Source organism: Bos grunniens, chromosome 3 (assembly GCF_055505025.1).
Source record: "Bos grunniens cultivar Pamir isolate PY7600 chromosome 3, Bosgru_T2T1.0, whole genome shotgun sequence".
In the NCBI taxonomy this organism is placed as follows: Eukaryota; Metazoa; Chordata; class Mammalia; order Artiodactyla; family Bovidae; genus Bos; species Bos grunniens.
In genome coordinates, this window is record NC_141167.1 from 106213016 (window position 1) to 106230913 (window position 17898).

Below are 17898 nucleotides of genomic sequence, written 5' to 3' on the forward strand. Positions count from 1 at the left end.
ATCTGGGAAGTCTTTGACCTCAGAACCAGAACTATTTCCCCATCCCTGGGGCACCACATAGTAGACCCCAGAGCCAGGAGGCAGGTGGGGCAGTCTGGCGCCAGGCCCTGGATCTGACACGGACCTTATCGTGGCCGTGTTGACTCTGCTGCCTTAGGACTTACTTCACACCCGGACAGCTAAGAATAGAGCCGCCTGAGGGCACCATGCCAAGGGGAGAGGAGGGTGCGGGGGTTAAATCCAGGCCAGGGGATAGGGGCGAGCCCGGCTGTCGGGCGGGCAGAGCTGGGTCACGCTGGCTGCTGGAGCCTCAGGCTTTTGTTTCCTCCTTCCTCGTGTGCTACTGGCCATGCAGGACAGGCGACAGGAGTCCGTCCACCTGCATGCCAATGCCATCTCCTCTCCCGCCTCCTGCTTCTCAAATGAACCCCGCTCCTCTGGCCTTCTTCCCTTCCCCTCCTCTCCCAAAGGTCTCTTCCAGACCACCCCCCTCCACACACACACACATTTTGACTGCCCCTCACCCATCCACAGGTCATAGACAACAGATCAGAAGCTGGTAGTGGGCGTGGAGGAGGTCTGCATTTTATTCAGCCATGTTCATGTTCCCACTCCCATTTCCAAGCATTCCAGCCAGTATTCCAGCATTCCGCTGCCTCCGGCCTGTCCCCAGAGGCTCAGGTGGGCTTCACCAAGGCTAAGATGGTTTAGGGGACTTCTTGGGTCCTGTGAGGGAGGCTGTGAGCAGTCCACCTGAATGCCCAGCTCACTAGCCCAGAACAGAGTTGGGGGCGGGGGTCCCCAGAAGTGAAGAATTCCAGGGAGGCAGCCAGTACTGGCTGGACTCTCAGAAGACAACATGTCCTTACAAGTTGGCGGAAGTGGCTGCCAGGTTTGTATAAGAGAGGTTGCTGCCACCATTGCCTGCAGAAACCTAGATAGGGGCAGAAAAGACCCAGGATGAGCGGCAGAGGCTTTCCTGGGACAACCTTCCTCCCCAGGGTCCCTGGATGGCACCCCAGGATAGGGTGAATGGTCCAGGAGCCTGACTAGCTTTCAAAGGGTTAATCCGGAGAGAGCACCTGCTGGCCCCCACCACCAGCCAGATGACTGTAAACAGGGCCACTCCCCCTCCTCCTCCTGCTCTGGTTCGCTCCCTCCCCTTGGCTCTCAGCACCCCCTGCTTTCCCCTCCTGCCCCTTTCTCCCTCCATTCTCTGCTCCTCCAGCCCAAGGAGGTGTACACGTTTCTGCAAAACTGGAAGAAGGAAGTCCCCAGGCAGAGGAAAAGTCAGGAAAAGGAAACTCTCCCTTCCCCCACTTGGAGTGGCCTTTCAGCCCCAGATGGCAAAGTAATTATTTACTAGGTCACGGAGTAAAAGGCAGAAAGAAGGAAGAAGGGGTCTGTGCCTCCCCAGCTTGCACCCAGGCTCACCTGGCTTGGTGAGACTTCTTTCCCAATTCAGAGACCCCCTTCTCCCCACCAGCCTTTCCCAATCTACCCTCCATTCTTAGGAGACAAGCTGGGGCAAGGTGCTCCTTCCATGAAGGGTTCCCCTGGTGCCCTTCATGGGCACCTTCGTGGGCACCTTCATGGCAGTGCCCCATTCATGTCGTCTCTGGGCATCCCAGTTTAGTTGAGCAGTGAATGCTCTTCTGGGGGTGCTGGTTGCGGGGGGCACACCCTCCTGAGGTCCCCCTTCTTCCCTAAGCCTTTCCCACAGAACCCCTCTGACCTCCACCCCAGCCTTGTCAGTCACTGCTTATTTCATGTCACCTCTTCTCAGTTCTTTAGGTTTTCCCAGTAACCTTTCAGAACCACTGCCCAGACAAAGCCTCGCCCACGCCGCCGCCCCCGCCTCCCTCACCTCCTCATAGGGGCTCCGTTTGGTACTGCCAGGGGGCACGTAGCGCCCATGGGTGTGGTAGGTGGAGTACTCGCTCATAGGATGGTAGGCATCTAGGGTTGGAAAGACGTCCAGCTGCTCACATTTCTTTCGTCCGCACTGACACACAACCTGGGGAGACAAGAGGTTATGGGGAGCGCACGGCTCCTTCCAGCAGGGGGACTCTGGTCAGGGTTGGGGACTGAGCACTTACCAGGGCAATGAGATAGATGATGGCCAGCGCAACCAGAACACAGACCAGGACCAGCAGGGCAATGCCCCAACCAGGCACCCCAGACCCAGCCTGGGCAGAGGAAGGAAATGGGGCATTGTACACTGAAAGGAAAGCAGTGGTCAGAGCAGTCTCCCAAAGGAGGTGGCTCTCCCCCCACCAGCTCCAAGAGAAAAAGCATGCACCCAGATGCTGGAGAGAGAGGGTCCCGGGCAGGGTGGTGCTGGCTGGCAGCTGGGGAAGTGGACTCACCACTAACTCCGCTGATGGTCAGGTTATAACTGGCTGCTTGTGCTTCAAGCTGACTGAACTGTGCCTTCACCCACTCGGCCGTGGTACCCTCTCGGAAGGCCAGAGTTAATTCTACCACCACAGATCCTGGCCTGGTTACAAAGAAATGGGGAACTCAGACATGGGTCCCAGTTTCTGGGTCAGTACACCCTCCTCACAGTCATGACAGCATCCACCAGTCCCACAGAGTCCACACCCAGAACTGTACCTGAACTTGATCTCTGAGAGGCCCAGAAAATTCCTCTGTTTATAAATCTGCAAAATCTGGGGTGAGAGGGAAAAGACTGATTTGATGCAAGTGCCTCATAGAGTTCTGAAGGCTGCTTCGGGGGTTGGGGGTGGGGGTGCATGTTAGAGGAAAGTCAGCTACTCACCAAACCCCAAATGCTTCTCTGCAGCTCCTGATAGTAGCTGGTTTGGGGATTTTCCAGGGAAGAGTTAAACTGGAGGTTTGTAATGCGAAAAGACAGGAAGTACAGGGAGACCCTAACAGACAACTGCTGAGAAGTCTTAGGATTGGAGGAGGTGGAAAGTGCTATGCTAGGGCTGCTGGCGGCTGTCCTGGTAATGTGGCTGGCAGCAGTGGGAGCAGTTTCGGAGCTGGGGACTGAGGATGGAGTGCCCTTGCTGACTGGGGTCATGGTAGCCCTGGATGAGGTGCCCTTGTGTGCTGAAGTGACCATGGAGCTTGACATAGAGCGGGTGGTCATGGATGAGGTGTCACTGCTGGTTGGGGATGAGGCGCCGTGCTGACCTGGAGAGGCAGTCGGGCTTGGGGCAGGGCTGCTGGTCAGGGATGGGGCACTATCATGGCCTGGAGAGGCAGTTGGGCTTGGGGCAGGGCTGCCGGTCGGAGACGAGGTGCCATTGTGGCCTGGAGAGGCAGCCGGGCTTGGGGCAGGGCTGCCGGTCGGAGACGAGGTGCCATTGTGGCCTGGAGAGGCAGCCGGGCTTGGGGCAGGGCTACTGGTTGGAGTCGAGGCTCCGTCATGGCCTGGAGAGACAGCCGGGCTTGGGGCAGGGCTGCCGGTCGGAGACGAGGTGCCATTGTGGCCTGGAGAGGCAGCCGGGCTTGGGGCAGGGCTGCTGGTTGGAGTCGAGGCTCCGTCATGGCCTGGAGAGGCAGCCGGGCTTGGGGCAGGGCTGCCGGTCGGAGACGAGGTGCCATTGTGGCCTGGAGAGGCAGCCGGGCTAGGGGCAGGGCTGCTGGTTGGAGTCAAGGCTCCGTCATGGCCTGGAGAGGCAGCCGGGCTTGGGGCAGGGCTGCCGGTCGGAGACGAGGTGCCATTGTGGCCTGGAGAGGCAGCTGGGCTTGGGGCAGGGCTGCTGGTTGGAGTCGAGGCTCCGTCATGGCCTGGAGAGGCAGCTGGGCTTGGGGCAGGGCTGCTGTTTGGAGTCGAGGCTCCGTCATGGCCTGGAGAGGCAGCTGGGCTTGGGGCAGGGCTGCTGGTTGGAGTCGAGGCTCCGTCATGGCCTGGAGAGGCAGCTGGGCTTGGGGCAGGGCTGCTGGTTGGAGTCGAGGCTCCGTCATGGCCTGGAGAGGCAGCTGGGCTTGGGGCAGGGCTGCTGGTTGGAGTCGAGGCTCCGTCATGGCCTGGAGAGGCAGCTGGGCTTGGGGCAGGGCTGCTGGTTGGAGTCGAGGCTCCGTCATGGCCTGGAGAGGCAGCTGGGCTTGGGGCAGGGCTGCTGGTTGGAGTCGAGGCTCCGTCATGGCCTGGAGAGGCAGCTGGGCTTGGGGCAGGGCTGCTGGTTGGAGTCGAGGCTCCGTCATGGCCTGGAGAGGCAGCTGGGCTTGGGGCAGGGCTGCTGGTTGGAGTCGAGGCTCCGTCATGGCCTGGAGAGGCAGCTGGGCTTGGGGCAGGGCTGCTGGTTGGAGTCGAGGCTCCGTCATGGCCTGGAGAGGCAGCTGGGCTTGGGGCAGGGCTGCTGGCTGTGAGTAAGGTGGTAGTTGTGCTCCAAGAAGTTTCTTTAGTGGGACTGGACGTTGGGCTGCTTTGTGTAGTGGAAACTGGTATAGTTTCGCGGGGGTTTATGGAGTCAGAGGCTGTCAGGGTAGTGACATTGGCAACTGTAAGAAATAGAGGTTACAGAGTATGTTTGGGGGGAAAATCAGCATAAGGAGAAAATACATTCTCTGGCATCTGGGGAAGTAATGCCAGGAGGATTTGGGGAGTGGGCCCCTGAGTCAGCTCTCTTTCTCCTTCCTGGCTGGCAACCTCCGTCTCTCTTCCCATATCTGTCTGCTCCTGGACTGTGGGCTTTTCCACTCCTAAGATTTTCCTCTCCTGATTCCACCCCCAACCCCTCCAGACTTCTCTTCAGGACATACGTCTGCTCCTGGCACCCAGAGTCCTCCAGGTGTGTGTGGAGGGTCTCTTCTCAGGTTTTCCTTAGCCTCACTCCTTTATTCCTTCTTCTGGCAGAAACTAGGCCACCCGTCTGCAACTTCTGCCTCTTGGATGCCATCTCCCAGGAAGCAAAACCCACAGAAAGTTGGGAAGACCACAGGAGCAGGGCAGCCCCCTCCCCACCTTGTGCCCCTCACCTGTAAGCACTGGGAACAGCAGCAGCAGGGAGAGGAAAGGGGCCTGGATGTCCGGTGTCATGGTGGTGGCAAAGTGGTGGGGAGGGGACAGAACAAACTCAGGCCGGAGCTGCCCACGAGGTGGAGCGGACACAGGCGCCTGCTGCTTTATACCGGTCCCCCGCCCGCCCTAGGCTCAGCCAGAGCAGGTGACAGGTGACAAAGCTCCACCCCCTCCCCCTTTCCCTACCTCCAACCTCTTCCTCCTCCTCCCCAACCATTTCTGGCCCCTCAAATAAGGTATGTGGGCTTCAATCACTCAACTGTCTGACAACCTGTTTGTTTTCTAGCTGGCCTCCCCTCTTTCACCAACCACTCCCTGGCTCCAGAAGGTGGTGGAGGGAGTCTGGAACCTGACCTGGGTCCCCATGGTCCTATTTTAGCCCCGGGACAACAGCCCTGGTGAGAAGAATAACAGAGAAATTGGACTAGGTCAAAGTTCTAGCCCAGGGGCGGCATTGTGGGTCCTCCACACCATTGTCCCATTCTCACTGGGTCGCTTGGAGTCCCACTCTGGGGGCTGAGAAAGGAGGGGAAGGCTCGACAATGAGTAAACTCGGTGTTAGTTTTGGACCCCTTCCCCCAACTACTTCCCGGATAGCCCCACCCTTCTAACTTCTCCCTATCCAGTCCTATACACGGTTCTACCCCGAAACCCACAGTCCCCGCCCCTCCCGGACTTTCCCTCAGCCCAAGTTCCTTCCTTGACTTTCTCTCGAGAAGGGGGCGGGGGAAGAAATTTCCACTTAGCGAAGTACGAAATTCCACCAAACCCTAGGGTCTTTCCTTTCCCCGAATCCACCAGGTAGCGGCGGCTCGCTGGCCGGGCTCTCCCGCCCTCTAGTGGTCACCAAGAGCTTCACCCGGCCTGCCCGAGAGGGCTGAGGGGCTACCCGGGTCAGGGGAGAGGAGGTTGGGTGGCACTGCCTAACTGGGGGCAGAGAGAGACTGGAGAGAGCAAGCCCTGGCCAGGAGAGGCAGTGGCTTGGACAGAGAAGGGGAGGAACACACTGTATCATCGATGGAGGGGTTGGGGGTTTTAGGAGGGGGCTCGGACCTGTCGCGGCGCTGTCTGGAGGAAATGGCGCTAAGTGGGAGGGGTCCTGAGTTATGTGGAAGGGGCACCCAGGTATTTGGGCGAGGACATCGGAATGTGGGAGGTGGAATGGGGCAGATTAGTTACGCATTTAGGAAGCAGAGAATAGGTGGGGCGACAGATGGTATTTAGGAGCACGGAACTATCCTTGGGAGAGCAGAGTGGCGTTTGGGGCAGGTACGCACAAGGTGGTGGGGTGGTGCAAAACAGTATACGAGGGTGCGTGATTTGGGAAGACCAAGTTATATTTTGAAGGGCAGAAACATGTGGGGCCGAGGAGTGTTTGGGGCCACAGCGGCGCACGTGGAGTTTATCGGGCCCCATTCGGAGGTCCTGTATTGCAGTCTAGACCGACAGAAACAATTACGTCCGCATTAGGAAACAATTGTTAGTCCCAAAGAATACAGATTGCGAAATGAACTTTAAGAACACTTCGGTGCGGCGGGATTGGAGTGAAACCAGAGGAGCAGGACCGGAGGTCGCAGGCCCGCCCGGCTCCGCCGATTTGGCGCGGCTTTGTGCAGCGGCGGGACCCGGGGGCGGGCTCGGGGCTGGGGGCGTTACGTCACCGCGCCGGGGAGCTGGCAGAAGAGGCGGGGAAGCACCCCCCGCCCCGCCCCCGCAGGCTAGAGAAAGCGCGAGTATCTAGGTGGGCGGCCCCAAAACTTCAACCCCGGGCGTTGCCAGGCAATAGCCATTCAGTTCGGTTGCTGGGACACGCGTCACCATGGCGACGGCTCCGCGCCTAGCAGTCTGAGTATTTAAAGAGCAAGCGCGCGCAACGCCCGGGCGTCGGAAAGCGGCCTTCCGGGATATCGCGGTCTCCCCTTCTCCCTCCCCTTACCACCCCCTTCACCCTCTTCTGGGCGCCAAGTCTCTCTGGCCTCCAAGGTGAACCCAACTCCTCAGCGCGTCCTGGGTTCTCGGGCTGGTCCGGCTTCCAGCGGTGGAGAGCGGGATTCCGGGCCCCGGGCGGGCGGGAGGGACGGGACGCGGTGCAGTGTTGTTCTTTCCCCTGCCAATATTGCACTCGTCCCGGCCTCCGGCCCCCTCGGCCCCCCGGCCTCCCCCTCACCCCGAACGGGGCAGCCCCAGCCCTCCTGGCTGTCGATCCCGGCTGCTCTTAGACTGGAGTGTCGCCGCTGCCACCGTGAGTAAGTGGGGCTGGGAGGACTTTAGCCATCCTCCGACCAGCACCCCATCCTTCACCTAACCCCCGTCCTCCATCTAGTCCCCGTCCACACCTTCCTCACCAAACTCCCTCTAGATCTCTAACTTACATTCTACTAGTCCTCTCCCTGCCCCGGAAAATCCCTAAAATAAGTAACTGCACTGGCTTAGAAAAGAACTGAAACTTTATGGCAATGTGCTGTTATCTTTCCTGGGGTTAGTGCCTGAGAAATACCCCCTTGAAAACTTCCCATCTCCTGAACAGTGGGGTCACCACCCCTCTGGGGCTGAACTCGTGGTGGGTGCCAGAGGAGGGTCGGTGTTTAGCTGAGGGGCTGTAAATTAGACTCCAGGATAGACCCCAAGGCCCGAGGGTCTAAAATCAGGATCCTGAATACAGTGGCCACCTCTTCACACTCTTCCCTGAAGCAGCTGCCTCCGGAATGGCTCAAAGTCCTCGGGCACTGTGTCTGAGAAAGGAGATATGATTAAAGTCAGAAGATGTGACTCTCCCATGAGGGCACAAGAGGTCAGGCTGTTCTCTGTCTAGAGCCTCACCATTGCATCGATACTGGAGATTGGACCAAATGATGTTTTCTTGGGAGAAGCAGAATACACCAAGACGCCCCCCTCGCATGGATGTGTCAATGATCACCCCAGAATCGGCCACTAGCTGGGGACCCTCATAAAGCTTCACCCTGTCCAGGATAGGAGTGTCCATTGGTGCTAGGTGCCAGTGGGCACTGTGCCACCATGACCCAGCCCTGTTCATCCCCAACCCCCCTAGGGCTCACCGGGCCTGAGAGAGAAGGGAGGTGGGGAAAAGAGAGGAAGGAAAGGGGGGAAGGAGGGGTGCTTTTCTCAGGCCTGGGGCCCCTGGCTCTTTGTCCAGCCCCCTTTGCATCTCAAAGCACCAGCCGCATTCCGAGCGAGGATTGGGTTGCCATGACGATGAGTACAATGGGCTGGGGGGTGAAGTCACCCGCTTCCCAGGCTCTAGTCCACCCCCACCATCCTCTGCCCTGGCGCCCCGCAGCCCCAGGCACCTTAAAGGGGAACCAACCCAAGTTCCTGCACTCTGGGCTCTGGGCCATTTCCCCTCCCTTCCCTGTCATCCCCACCAACTAGGAAATGCAAAGTTGTGGACCCAGAGCTGAACTGAGAGGCCTCAGCCTGGCTACTAAGAGATGCAGTGCGGAGTCTGGGCTTCTGTTGGCTCTTCTGTAAATGATGATCCCTTCCAGTCAGACTCTGATGAGGCAGGTTCTGGGCTGGACCAGTGATGAGGTGGATTGATGTGCCTCTCCACAGACTGGCCTGGGCTTTGGAGGCTCCCAGATACACCCTCATTTTACAGAGAGGGAAATGGAGCACGGCAAAAGAAGGACTTGCCTAACATTGTTTATAGGTCCTCAGCAGCACCAGAGCCCAGGCTGCCTGATGTTAACAAGCAAGAAGGGCCAGGGCAGCTAGTCTGTGGTAAGAGGGGAGGTAGAGAGAAGTGGTTCCAGTCCAGGCCCATGGCACCACAGCAGTGAGTAGAGGAGAAGTCACTGGTGAATCCCAGCTGGAGAGGAAGGAAAGGCTGGGCCTGGGGTCTCTTGGGAGGGCTCAGCCCCTCCCCTCACCGAATATAGCCCACTTGAGGCCGGTGCAGCAGCTGCCAGCGGTAGGAGGTCTTGTCACGCCAGCCCACATTTCGTGGATCAGTCCACAGCAGTCGTACCTGATCAGGAGTATTGCCTGTATGCCACAAGGCGTTCCTGAGGTGCTCACCTGGGCCAGACACTGATGTCACTGCCTACAGGGCATCAGCAAAGACAGTGGGTCAACCGTAGTACCAGAGGAAAGGAAGACAACAGGTTGGTAGGTGCAGGTGGAACAGGGAGTCAGGAGAATATTCTGGAGCCCCAGGGAGCCCACCTCCAGGCCAGATGTCTGGATAAGAGGCTTCCCCCTGCTCAGGCGGTGGGGGAGGCCCCAGGGTTGGTGGGGGAGGCCTTGGGAAGGGGCCCTGGACGAGGGAGTCTGGGCAGCTGTGGGACCTTGAGCTGTAGCCCCGGCTGGGCAACAGCCCGGAAAGGCGTGGCCTGCCAGTAGGTCTGCTCTGTCTGCTTCCACATGACCACGTAGAAGCGGCCGCTGTCCTGATAACTGAAGAGAAAGCCTGCGTAGTCATCGTCCGTCACAGTGTTCACATGGAAGGTGCCTTCAAAGTCCACACCGTTGAAGGCTGTGTATCCTGGAGGTGGGTGGGAGGGGAGGTGGGATCAGGAGCAGGGGTAGCAAAGCTGCTAACTCCCATTGTGGGGTGGGGGTGGGATGGAATGCCCCGTGGGAAGGCAGTGGCCCATCCCCTGCCTGGAGGACCCCTCCATTTGGAAATTATTGAAATTGCTGAATTGGGTGCTCCTTACATACCAACTGCCAGGCCGGGGTCACTGTTCATGGTCTGAACAATTTCCATGCCCTGGTGGTGTGCAGTAAAGACAAAAGCCCTGGTTCCAGTGTGCTGCCCTCCCTAGGCTCTGCCTACTAGTCAGGTCTGACAGCACCCACCCAGCTCACTGCCCCAGTACCTGGTTGAGCACGACCCAGTTGGGGTCAATCTGAGCATCACCTTCAGGATCCAGGACCACGGTCTGATAGGCACGAAAATCTGTGAGGGTTACCTCTGCACTTTCAGGACACACATCCAGGGGGTCGACCACTGCATCATTGTCAAAGTCATCCTCACACACATCACCAACGCCATCGCCTGGGCAGGATGAAGCCAGGTGCTCAGGGAGGCCCTGGCCACTGCCATAGCCAGCACTACCACCTCAGGCCTCAAGGTGTCAACCTCTCTCCCCAGCAAGGTTTGCCACCTCTCTCTGAACAAACCCCACAGCAGTCCAGTCCTCTGGCGACCCCAGCCTTACCATCTGAGTCCTTCTGATTGGGATTGGGTACCAGGCGGCAGTTATCAGGACCAGGAGGCACGTAATCTGGAACCCCGTCATTGTCATCGTCCCCATCACACTCATCTCCAAGTCCGTCGTTGTCTGAGTCCAGCTGGGAGCTGTTGGGCAGCTGTGGACAGTTGTCCTTGGTGTCCTGATGTCCATCCCCATCACTGTCCAGAAGAACAGGCACCAAATAAAGGCTTTTAAAGGTACCGCGTCCTTCCCCACTCTTCTGCTTAGGAATCTCTCTGGGGTATACCCTCCATTCGGCCAGAACCCTTGCAGTCAGCCCGATGAGGTGGAGGTTCAGCAGTAGGAATGGGAGGTAGACTATGGGCATCGCCTCCTGCTCAACAGTAGTGGAGAGTTAAAGTTGGACCCTAGAGGGGATTGAGAACATGCTAGAGGAAGGCAAGGTTTCCCCTAAATTTCCATCTCTTGGCCCAAACCCTACCTGTCTTCATTGGTGTCACAGGCATCTCCCACTAGGTCACTGTCTGCATCTGTCTGAGAGAGAGGGAACTTCTCTCACCATCTCCCTTTGAGAATTCGAAAAAGGGTGACCTGACCACTTCCCGTCCAAAGGGCTGGGCTTCATCCACCAGTCACCCACCCCTTCCCTGCCCTCTCCATTCCCCTATACCTGGGTGGGATTGCTCATTTCAGGGCAGCTGTCGCAAGCATCTCCCACCCCGTCCTCATCCCTGTCTGTCTGCAGCGGGTTGGGGACTTTAGGGCAGTTGTCCAGTCCATTGGGGATGCCTGGAAGTATAATGGGGGGTCACACGGGGTTACCACTAGAACATAGTCACACTCTTGGCTTCTCGGTTGGTGAAAGTCCTGGGCTCTGTCTCCCACCCAGAGGACAGTCAGGAAATCTGCCTGGAGCTCGTCTCATCCTTTTGCCCACTCCTGGCCTAACCCCACACCCTCCTTCACGTGCCCACTGACATCTGCCACAGGTAACCTCTCACCCCGTCTGACTTCCCCCAAGCATCACCCTTCCAGAATCCTCAGCCTGCCCGCTTCATTGCTGCCCTATCCGGACTCTTCACGGGGTTCCCAGCCACGCCCCCAGCCCCAGGCCTGCACCGTCGCCATCTACGTCGTTGTCACAGGCATCCCCTTCCCCGTTGCCGTCTGTGTCTTTCTGGTCATTGTTGGGAACGTTGGGGCAGTTGTCACAGGCATCACCAAATGAATCTGTATCTGAGTTTTGCTGGTCCTTGTTGGGGAACAGCCGGCAGTTGTCCTGGGGTGGGAGGCAGAGAATCAGGCCACCGTGCCCCATCCTTGTCCCTGCACCCTGTCTACGGTCCCACTCCTGTGATGGTCCACTGCTGTGGCGCAGTCCCACCCACCCAACTTCCCATGTAGTCCTCGTCATTCTGGGTACCAGGCTTATGCCTCCCTAATGTGGAGCTCTGGGACCCTTCCTTGGGAGCTGCCAGTGGCCAAGGGGGACGGGGTTGTGGGATAAGGCAACAGTTGCCGAGGAGCTGGAAGGGGCAGGACGTCTAGGCACCACCTCAACGTTCTTGATGCCATCCCCGTCGGCATCATCGTCGCACTGGTCCCCCACGCCGTCGTTATCAGCATCTTCCTGCCCAGAGTTGGGTGTCAGAAGGCAGTTGTCCTAAAGGTCAGGGAGAGGAAATGGATGGAAGAGTCCCGTTCTGTGCCGGCCCAGGGCGCCCTGCCCTGCGCGCGCTCGCCTGCCCCTTGTACCTGCTTGCAGTGTTTGTTGTTGTCCATGCAGGGCAGTGCCTGGTCCGGGTAGCCATCGATGTCCGTGTCGGGCCCACACACGTTCCCATTCCCGGCCCAGCCCACGTTACACTGGGGCGACACAAAGGGTGGGAGTTAGTGGTCTGGGTTGGCTCCCCACACCCCACCTTCTTCAGGCCCACCAGTTTCTGGGTCCAGGCCCACCTCCCGTTCCCACGCAAGCCCCCATACCAGTCCCTAGACGTGGCCCTTAGCCCGACCCCTTTCCCCAGATCCCGTTTCTTCTGAACCCTAGGCCTGGCTCACCGCGCAGGACACTGCACCGTTGCGTTCAAAGAGACAGTGAGCGTGGGCGTGGCAAGGGCTGTGGGCCGGGCTGTGGCAGGTCCGGGCCGGGAAGCAGCCCTGGCTCTGGTTACCCACAAAGCCCAAGCGACATGGACCACACTTGAACGAGCCCTAGGAGGAGGGAGCGAGGCAGTGTCTCAGGAAGGAGGGTCAGCCCACCACGACCAACAGTATCCCCGTCCCTCGAGGCGCACAGGAGGAACCCTCACAGATGACAGGCCCGGTCTATCACTTATCCCCTTTAGTTCTCCTGTCAACCTTTCAAGGAGAATAAGAGCCCCATTTTCCAAGGGAGGATGTGGAAACTCAGTAAAGGTAAATAACTTGCTAAAGGCTAGTAAGAGGCAGAATCAGAATTCCAAACCAGTCCATGTGGAACACCTACCATGCATAACATCCTGGGTAGAAAAGGAGGAGGGGAGCAGGAAATCTGAGGAGGGGGTTGCACTCTCCCCCTACCCATGCATGCAGAGTGTTCAGCTCACCACAGTATTGGTGCAGATGGAGTTTGGGTCACAGCCACCATTGTTACCATCATTGCATTCATCAACATCGTTGCAGACCTGAAGGAGCAGACTTGGGGTAGAACCAGACTTACTCTGGGTCTCCTCAGGTATAGAAGAGAGCACTTGTATGGCCTTATCTGTGAACACAGACATGAAGCCCAGACCCAAAACCAAGGCAAAGCTAGCAGGTAAGCCAGGAGCCTCATCCCGTTTATCCCAAGGGCTCGACATCCAACCCTGAAGTGCTCATCCCTGCAAGGCCCAGATCTCTTGTCTACATACTCTGCCCACCCTGACCTGTTTGCTGGCCCGGGCGTAGTCAATGCCCACACCAGACACCCGTGTGCCTTTGTAGCCTCGGGGACAGGCCTCACAGTGGAAGCCAGGCATGGTGTTGATGCAGCTGGAGCCCGGGAAGCAAGGGTCCGCGTGAGCACACTGGGGGTCAGATGAGAAGGAAGGGGTCAGGTCCCCGCCTGTGATCCCAGGACCACTGCTCCGGTCTCCCTGTTTGCAGGCCTCCCCTCCCCCAACTTCATGGCACTCTGATCCCACCCTGGCCTCCTGTGGGCTTCCTCTGGCCAGCCCTCTCACAATGCCCCTGCCAAGCTCCTGGCTCCTTCCCTGCATGACCTTGTTGTCTTTGTCCCAGACCTGTCTCCTTCCCTTCTCACCTGTCTTTTTTGGTCTCCAACCCCAGGTTCCTCTGCTTCTGACCAACATTCACCCCACCTTCTTGGGCCGCTGATAAACTCCCTCACCCCAGCTTTCTATGCTCTTCCAGAAAGGGCCCTCTTCACCTCATTGATGTCTGTGCAGTGGGTGCCATTGCCCTGCAGGCCAGGAGGGCAGGGCCCACAGCGGTAGCCGGGGTACTCGTACACTTCCATGCAGTCCACGCCTCGGAAGCAGGGGTTGGGGCTGCAGTGGGAACGCTGTTCATGGAAGCCTGGGGGGTGGGTTTGGACACAGTCAAAGCCACCCAGAGGTCACCATTTTGTTCACCAGAAGTGGAGGCTAAAGCCCCGGGGGTGGGGAGCACACTGATGCCACGTGGAGCCCTCCCCTACTCTCCCACTCACCGCACACCTGACACTCCATGATGGTGTTTCGGATCAGGGACATTTCTTTCACCTGGTAGACAGAAGGATGGGGAGGAATCAGCTCTTGGCACCTGCCACCCTACCCAGAATCAGTGCTACCCGCCTGCCCAACAAACCTGGTCTCGGATGTCATCCCGCAGTTCCACCAGGATCTGGTTGAAGAGGGTGAGCTGGGTAACCAAGGCCTTGGTCTGCTCCCCTGTCAGGGTCCAGGGTGCAGAGAGGCTCAGAACTGGGGCACTAGCCCTGACCCCTCTCTGGGTAATAAGCCGGGTGCTGCCACCATTGCCCACCCCCCACCTTTAAATCCCACCCCATTCCTGGCTGAAGAGGACTTCATTTCAGGCTGCTGTATCTCCTCCGCACCCGCATGCCCCTTCATCTTGGCATGGCCTACTCACCTAGGATGGAGTGGAGTGCGTTGGTCACTAGAGAGGACAAGAAAACACAGAGGGTGGAGGTGTGAGGAGGGGCCTGGCTGGTTGAGGAGAAGGAAGGAGAAAGGGGCTGGTGTCTTGAAATAAATATGAGGTATGAATGGCAGGAGGGCAGTGGTGATGGGCCAGCCCCACCAGCTCCTTTCACTGGATGAGGGTCCCTCTAAGGGAGCTGCCACACAGTCAAGACCCAGATCCTCCTGCTCCCAGGCATGGCTGTGGCAGAAGGGGTCCAAGCGAGAGGTGACCCGATGCAGGGCCAGGGCCCCAATACATTCCATTTCCTCCCTCGAGCTTCTGCCACAAGAGCTCTTTGAAAGATCTGGGAGAAGTGGACATTTTATTTACTTAAGAACCTCTGAGTATCCTTGTCAGAGAGACCAGGCAGATGAGAAATGCTTAGGGAAACTGCTGGTAGCTGACAGATGTCAGTGGGAACTAAAAAAGTCCTTTAGCTTAGTCAACCGAGAAAGACCAAGCCACTACCTTCCTTTCCCCCACTCAAAGGTCTTCAGAGTTATACTTTTCTTTTTTTTTTTTTTTGGATCCTTCTATTTTCCTGGCCACCCTGATAGGCAGGAGGACCTTAACGGAGATTTTGTTGAGCCGTGCCTCCTGGGAATGTGTTATTTGGAGATCATAGAGTCAGAGGTGAAGGAGATTTGGGGTAACGGAGTCAAGAAGCCCCAGGAATAGATGAGGAATAGGTGAGCCGAAAGAACTGGTGTTAAGGGGAAGAGAGGTCAAGAGGATGGAAAGTATCAAAGATGGCAGGACTGGGGCCCGGGATGCCCGCTCACAGAAGCATGTGTTACCTGCACTGTGGATGGACTCGTCTCCCTGGAATGGACACTCACTCAGGGCTCCAACCCGGGCCATGGACCCGCCCAGAATCATCTTCATGGATTCCACAAAGCCCTGTGGGGGGAGAGAAACATTGTCATGGGGGAGGACCTACCAACTTCCTCCTCCCACCGGTGCAAACTGTTCACCGACACTCAGAGGGTCTTCCTTTTCTGCTCACCTGCATCCTCAAATAAGCCTTCTGTCCAGTCCTAATCTCCAGCCCATTGACCTCTGCTGGAGGAATGGGGGCCAGTGCCGGAAGTCCAGCATGCTGGTCGCCCAGTTTGCAGTCCACATAGAGCTGCAGGGCAGGGCTGGGTTTGGATGGACCTCGGAGTCGCAGGAGAGCCGTGTGTGTGCGCCCGTCAGCCAGGCCTGCTTGCTGGAGGTTCACTGCATGCACCTTGCCATCCTCCCGCTGGTACCGCACCAGCACTGCCCAGAAGGGGAGGTCAGTATGCCACTGTCCCCCATCCCCTGTCTCCTAGCTGAGCCTTGGATCAGTTCTTCTGAATACCACATCTCTAGGGCTGTCAGTGCTTACTCAGCTATGTATCTCTCAATACCTTGTACATAACAGGTACATGAAAAATGTTTTTCAAACTGATTCAAAGACTAGGATTTTCTTAGTCTTCAGTGTCATCAGATCACTCTGTCCTCCATCCTTCAGTGTTATCAGATCAACCTATCTATCCATTACCACTCTATCATGCCATCTGATTACATGAGGCCACTCTATCCCCTGCTAGGATGGCAACTGGTTCCGTACCCCCTGAACTGTTCCAGGGATCTAAGAGACCTCTATACCACTGCTGGGGCACAGAGACAAGCCTCCCCCCCCAGACATCCCACATCCAACTCCCCACACCCACAGATGCCTCACCCCGTTTCTTGGGTGCCTGGCCTCCCGAGGCACCTCCTAAGCATCAGGTGCCCCTGGTGCCTGGATGTAGCCTGACGGGTCCTCAGCCCCCGGTGGAGCCCAAGGAGAATAAAGAGGGCTCTGAGAATGGGGATGAGGAAGAATGCTCAAAGGGGTCACCACTGCAGGAAAGGAGATGCCCACTAGTCACCTTTGTTGATCTTGCCGACGACAGAGGCCTCCAGCCATCGTGTGTTGTCGTGGCGAGAGTAGAGGCCAAAGAGGACACCACCCTGCTTGGGGGGCAGGCGGAAGGTGGACAAGAGATAGATGTCCCCAGTGGTGAGCAGGGCTGTCCGGATCTTCTCCACCACAGCTATCATCTGCCGGGACTCGCCCACTGTCAGCAGGTCGATCACTGGCCAGGCAGGGATGATCAAGGTCAGACCTCTGTTAAATGCTAAGGCCCGCCCTCTCCTCTGAGCCTTCAGGGGTGGGGCATCCGTTATCCCCACCCCATAGTGTTCACTACCCCTTGAAATCCAACCCTTGTTGCTATCAGAGGACAAGGCATTGGGCCTCCCTTACTGGCACTCTGGGAACCAGCAGGCCTGAGGCTCACTTGAAAATACAGAAACAGAACCCCACAAACTTGAGATGCTCCCACCAGGTGGCGCAAAGGAGTCACTGCTGATCTCCAGCAGAAGCACCTGGTGCCCACAGCACAGAAACGGGAAGGCAGTTTCTCTTTGCACCGCTGGGTTTGGCTCATCCCACACTCTAGTGCCCCTCCTCCCATCCTGGGGGTTCGGTGCACTCGGTCTAGATGAGAACAGCTGCCCACTGAAGGCTGTGACCCTCCTACTGTCTGGCTTTCTCCCACAGGAACGTAGGACCCAGCTCCTCTGCCTCCTGTGTCCTGGCCAATCTGTGGTTTCCCTTCCAGCCAGTAAAGAATCTGTGCCTGTGTCATCTGCTCCAACTACCTCTCCCACACCCACAGGCCCATCCCACCACCAGACCTCCAGGAGAGCCCAGACCTCTTGCTCCCCACCCCCATCCTGTTCTTAGGCAGCCAGGAACCCAGGGATGGAAGAAGCCCACCTTTGAGCTGCTCTCCCAGACCCTGGGGTGCCTGGGGATGCTCAGACACCAACCCAGCCAGGCAACCCTAGCTAGCATCCAGCCCCTGAGTCCTCTGCCCTGGCCTCATGCTGACCCTGGCCAGCTCCCACTCATCCACCACCTTCCAGTGTCAACTCCTCCCCCACAGGGCCATAATTTCATCAACTCTTCCCTCCGATTCAATTTCAGAATTCTCCCCTCTCCTTTGGCCCACATGTTCCCTGCTAGTCGGCTGGGGACAAATGGGGAGGAGGCAGAGAAGGGGCTAAGAGGATTGGTACAGGCTTACCCTGCAGGTCCTGACTGGCAGATACGAAAGTGCAAAGGAGGAGAAGAGCCAGGGCCCCCCGAAGTTCCTGTGTCTCCATGCCGCTCAGCCGGCTCACTACCCCTGGCAGGCAGGCGGCTGGGAGGGGAAAAGGCTAGGCGGAGAGCAGGAGCGGGGGGCGGAGGGACTGGAAGGGGGAGTTGAAGGGGGGGGCCCGGCAGGCGGTGAGGGGGGGCTGAAACAAAGAGCTGCCAATCACCCTGGAGACATCCCCAGCCCCGGGAACCAGGGACACTGGGGAAGAGTCCTGGAGGCCTCCTAACCTCCTGCCTCTTCCTAATGGTGCTCTCCCCCAGGTGCCTCCCTTTCTCCGCATCACCAGGCATCTCGCTGTTGGGGGCTGCTACCGAATGCTACTGTTCTCTGGAAGCCACAGTTGGAGAAGGCAGGAACCCTTGGCAGGAGTAGTGCC

The 17898-nt window shown here is 58.0% G+C and overlaps 2 protein-coding genes across 15 annotated transcripts; both read right to left on the minus strand.

Moving 5' to 3' along the window:
• Nucleotides 1–560: 560 nt before the first annotated feature.
• MUC1 (mucin 1, cell surface associated) lies at nucleotides 561–5677 on the minus strand. Of its 3 annotated transcripts, XM_086393177.1 has the most exons (8): nucleotides 4954–5677; nucleotides 3823–4476; nucleotides 2783–3582; nucleotides 2617–2672; nucleotides 2370–2500; nucleotides 2100–2221; nucleotides 1868–2017; nucleotides 561–934 (listed from the first exon to the last, which is right to left on the minus strand). In XM_086393177.1, exons 1-8 carry the CDS (start codon nucleotides 5012–5014, stop codon nucleotides 866–868), a joined length of 2043 nt encoding a protein of 680 aa, XP_086249303.1. In that variant the 5' UTR covers nucleotides 5015–5677; the 3' UTR covers nucleotides 561–865. The 3 variants fall into 3 exon arrangements, 2 of the variants coding, with proteins under 2 accessions (XP_086249303.1, XP_086249301.1); XR_015161107.1 differs by having other exon boundaries at nucleotides 2100–2189; nucleotides 2783–4476; XM_086393175.1 differs by having other exon boundaries at nucleotides 2783–4476.
• Nucleotides 5678–7425: 1748 nt separating this feature from the next.
• On the minus strand, nucleotides 7426–17549 carry THBS3 (thrombospondin 3). Of its 12 annotated transcripts, none has more exons than XR_015161104.1 (24): nucleotides 17448–17549; nucleotides 16245–16451; nucleotides 15350–15606; nucleotides 15141–15243; nucleotides 14290–14316; nucleotides 14005–14087; nucleotides 13875–13919; nucleotides 13586–13734; nucleotides 13083–13223; nucleotides 12765–12842; nucleotides 12238–12390; nucleotides 11932–12042; nucleotides 11732–11839; nucleotides 11296–11455; nucleotides 10847–10965; nucleotides 10658–10710; nucleotides 10463–10583; nucleotides 10180–10373; nucleotides 9838–10016; nucleotides 9680–9728; nucleotides 9304–9500; nucleotides 8887–9059; nucleotides 7817–7956; nucleotides 7426–7728 (listed from the first exon to the last, which is right to left on the minus strand). XR_015161104.1 is itself a non-coding variant. In XM_086393173.1 (23 exons), exons 8-23 carry the CDS (start codon nucleotides 13673–13675, stop codon nucleotides 7670–7672), a joined length of 2004 nt encoding a protein of 667 aa, XP_086249299.1. In that variant the 5' UTR covers nucleotides 13676–13734; nucleotides 13875–13919; nucleotides 14005–14087; nucleotides 14290–14316; nucleotides 15141–15243; nucleotides 15350–15606; nucleotides 16245–16451; nucleotides 17448–17549; the 3' UTR covers nucleotides 7426–7669. The 12 variants fall into 12 exon arrangements, 4 of the variants coding, with proteins under 4 accessions (XP_086249299.1, XP_086249297.1, XP_086249298.1 ...); XR_015161103.1 differs by having other exon boundaries at nucleotides 10463–10549; nucleotides 10658–10706; nucleotides 13868–13919; XR_015161102.1 differs by having other exon boundaries at nucleotides 10658–10706; nucleotides 13868–13919.
• Between the last annotated feature and the right edge of the window lie 349 nt (nucleotides 17550–17898).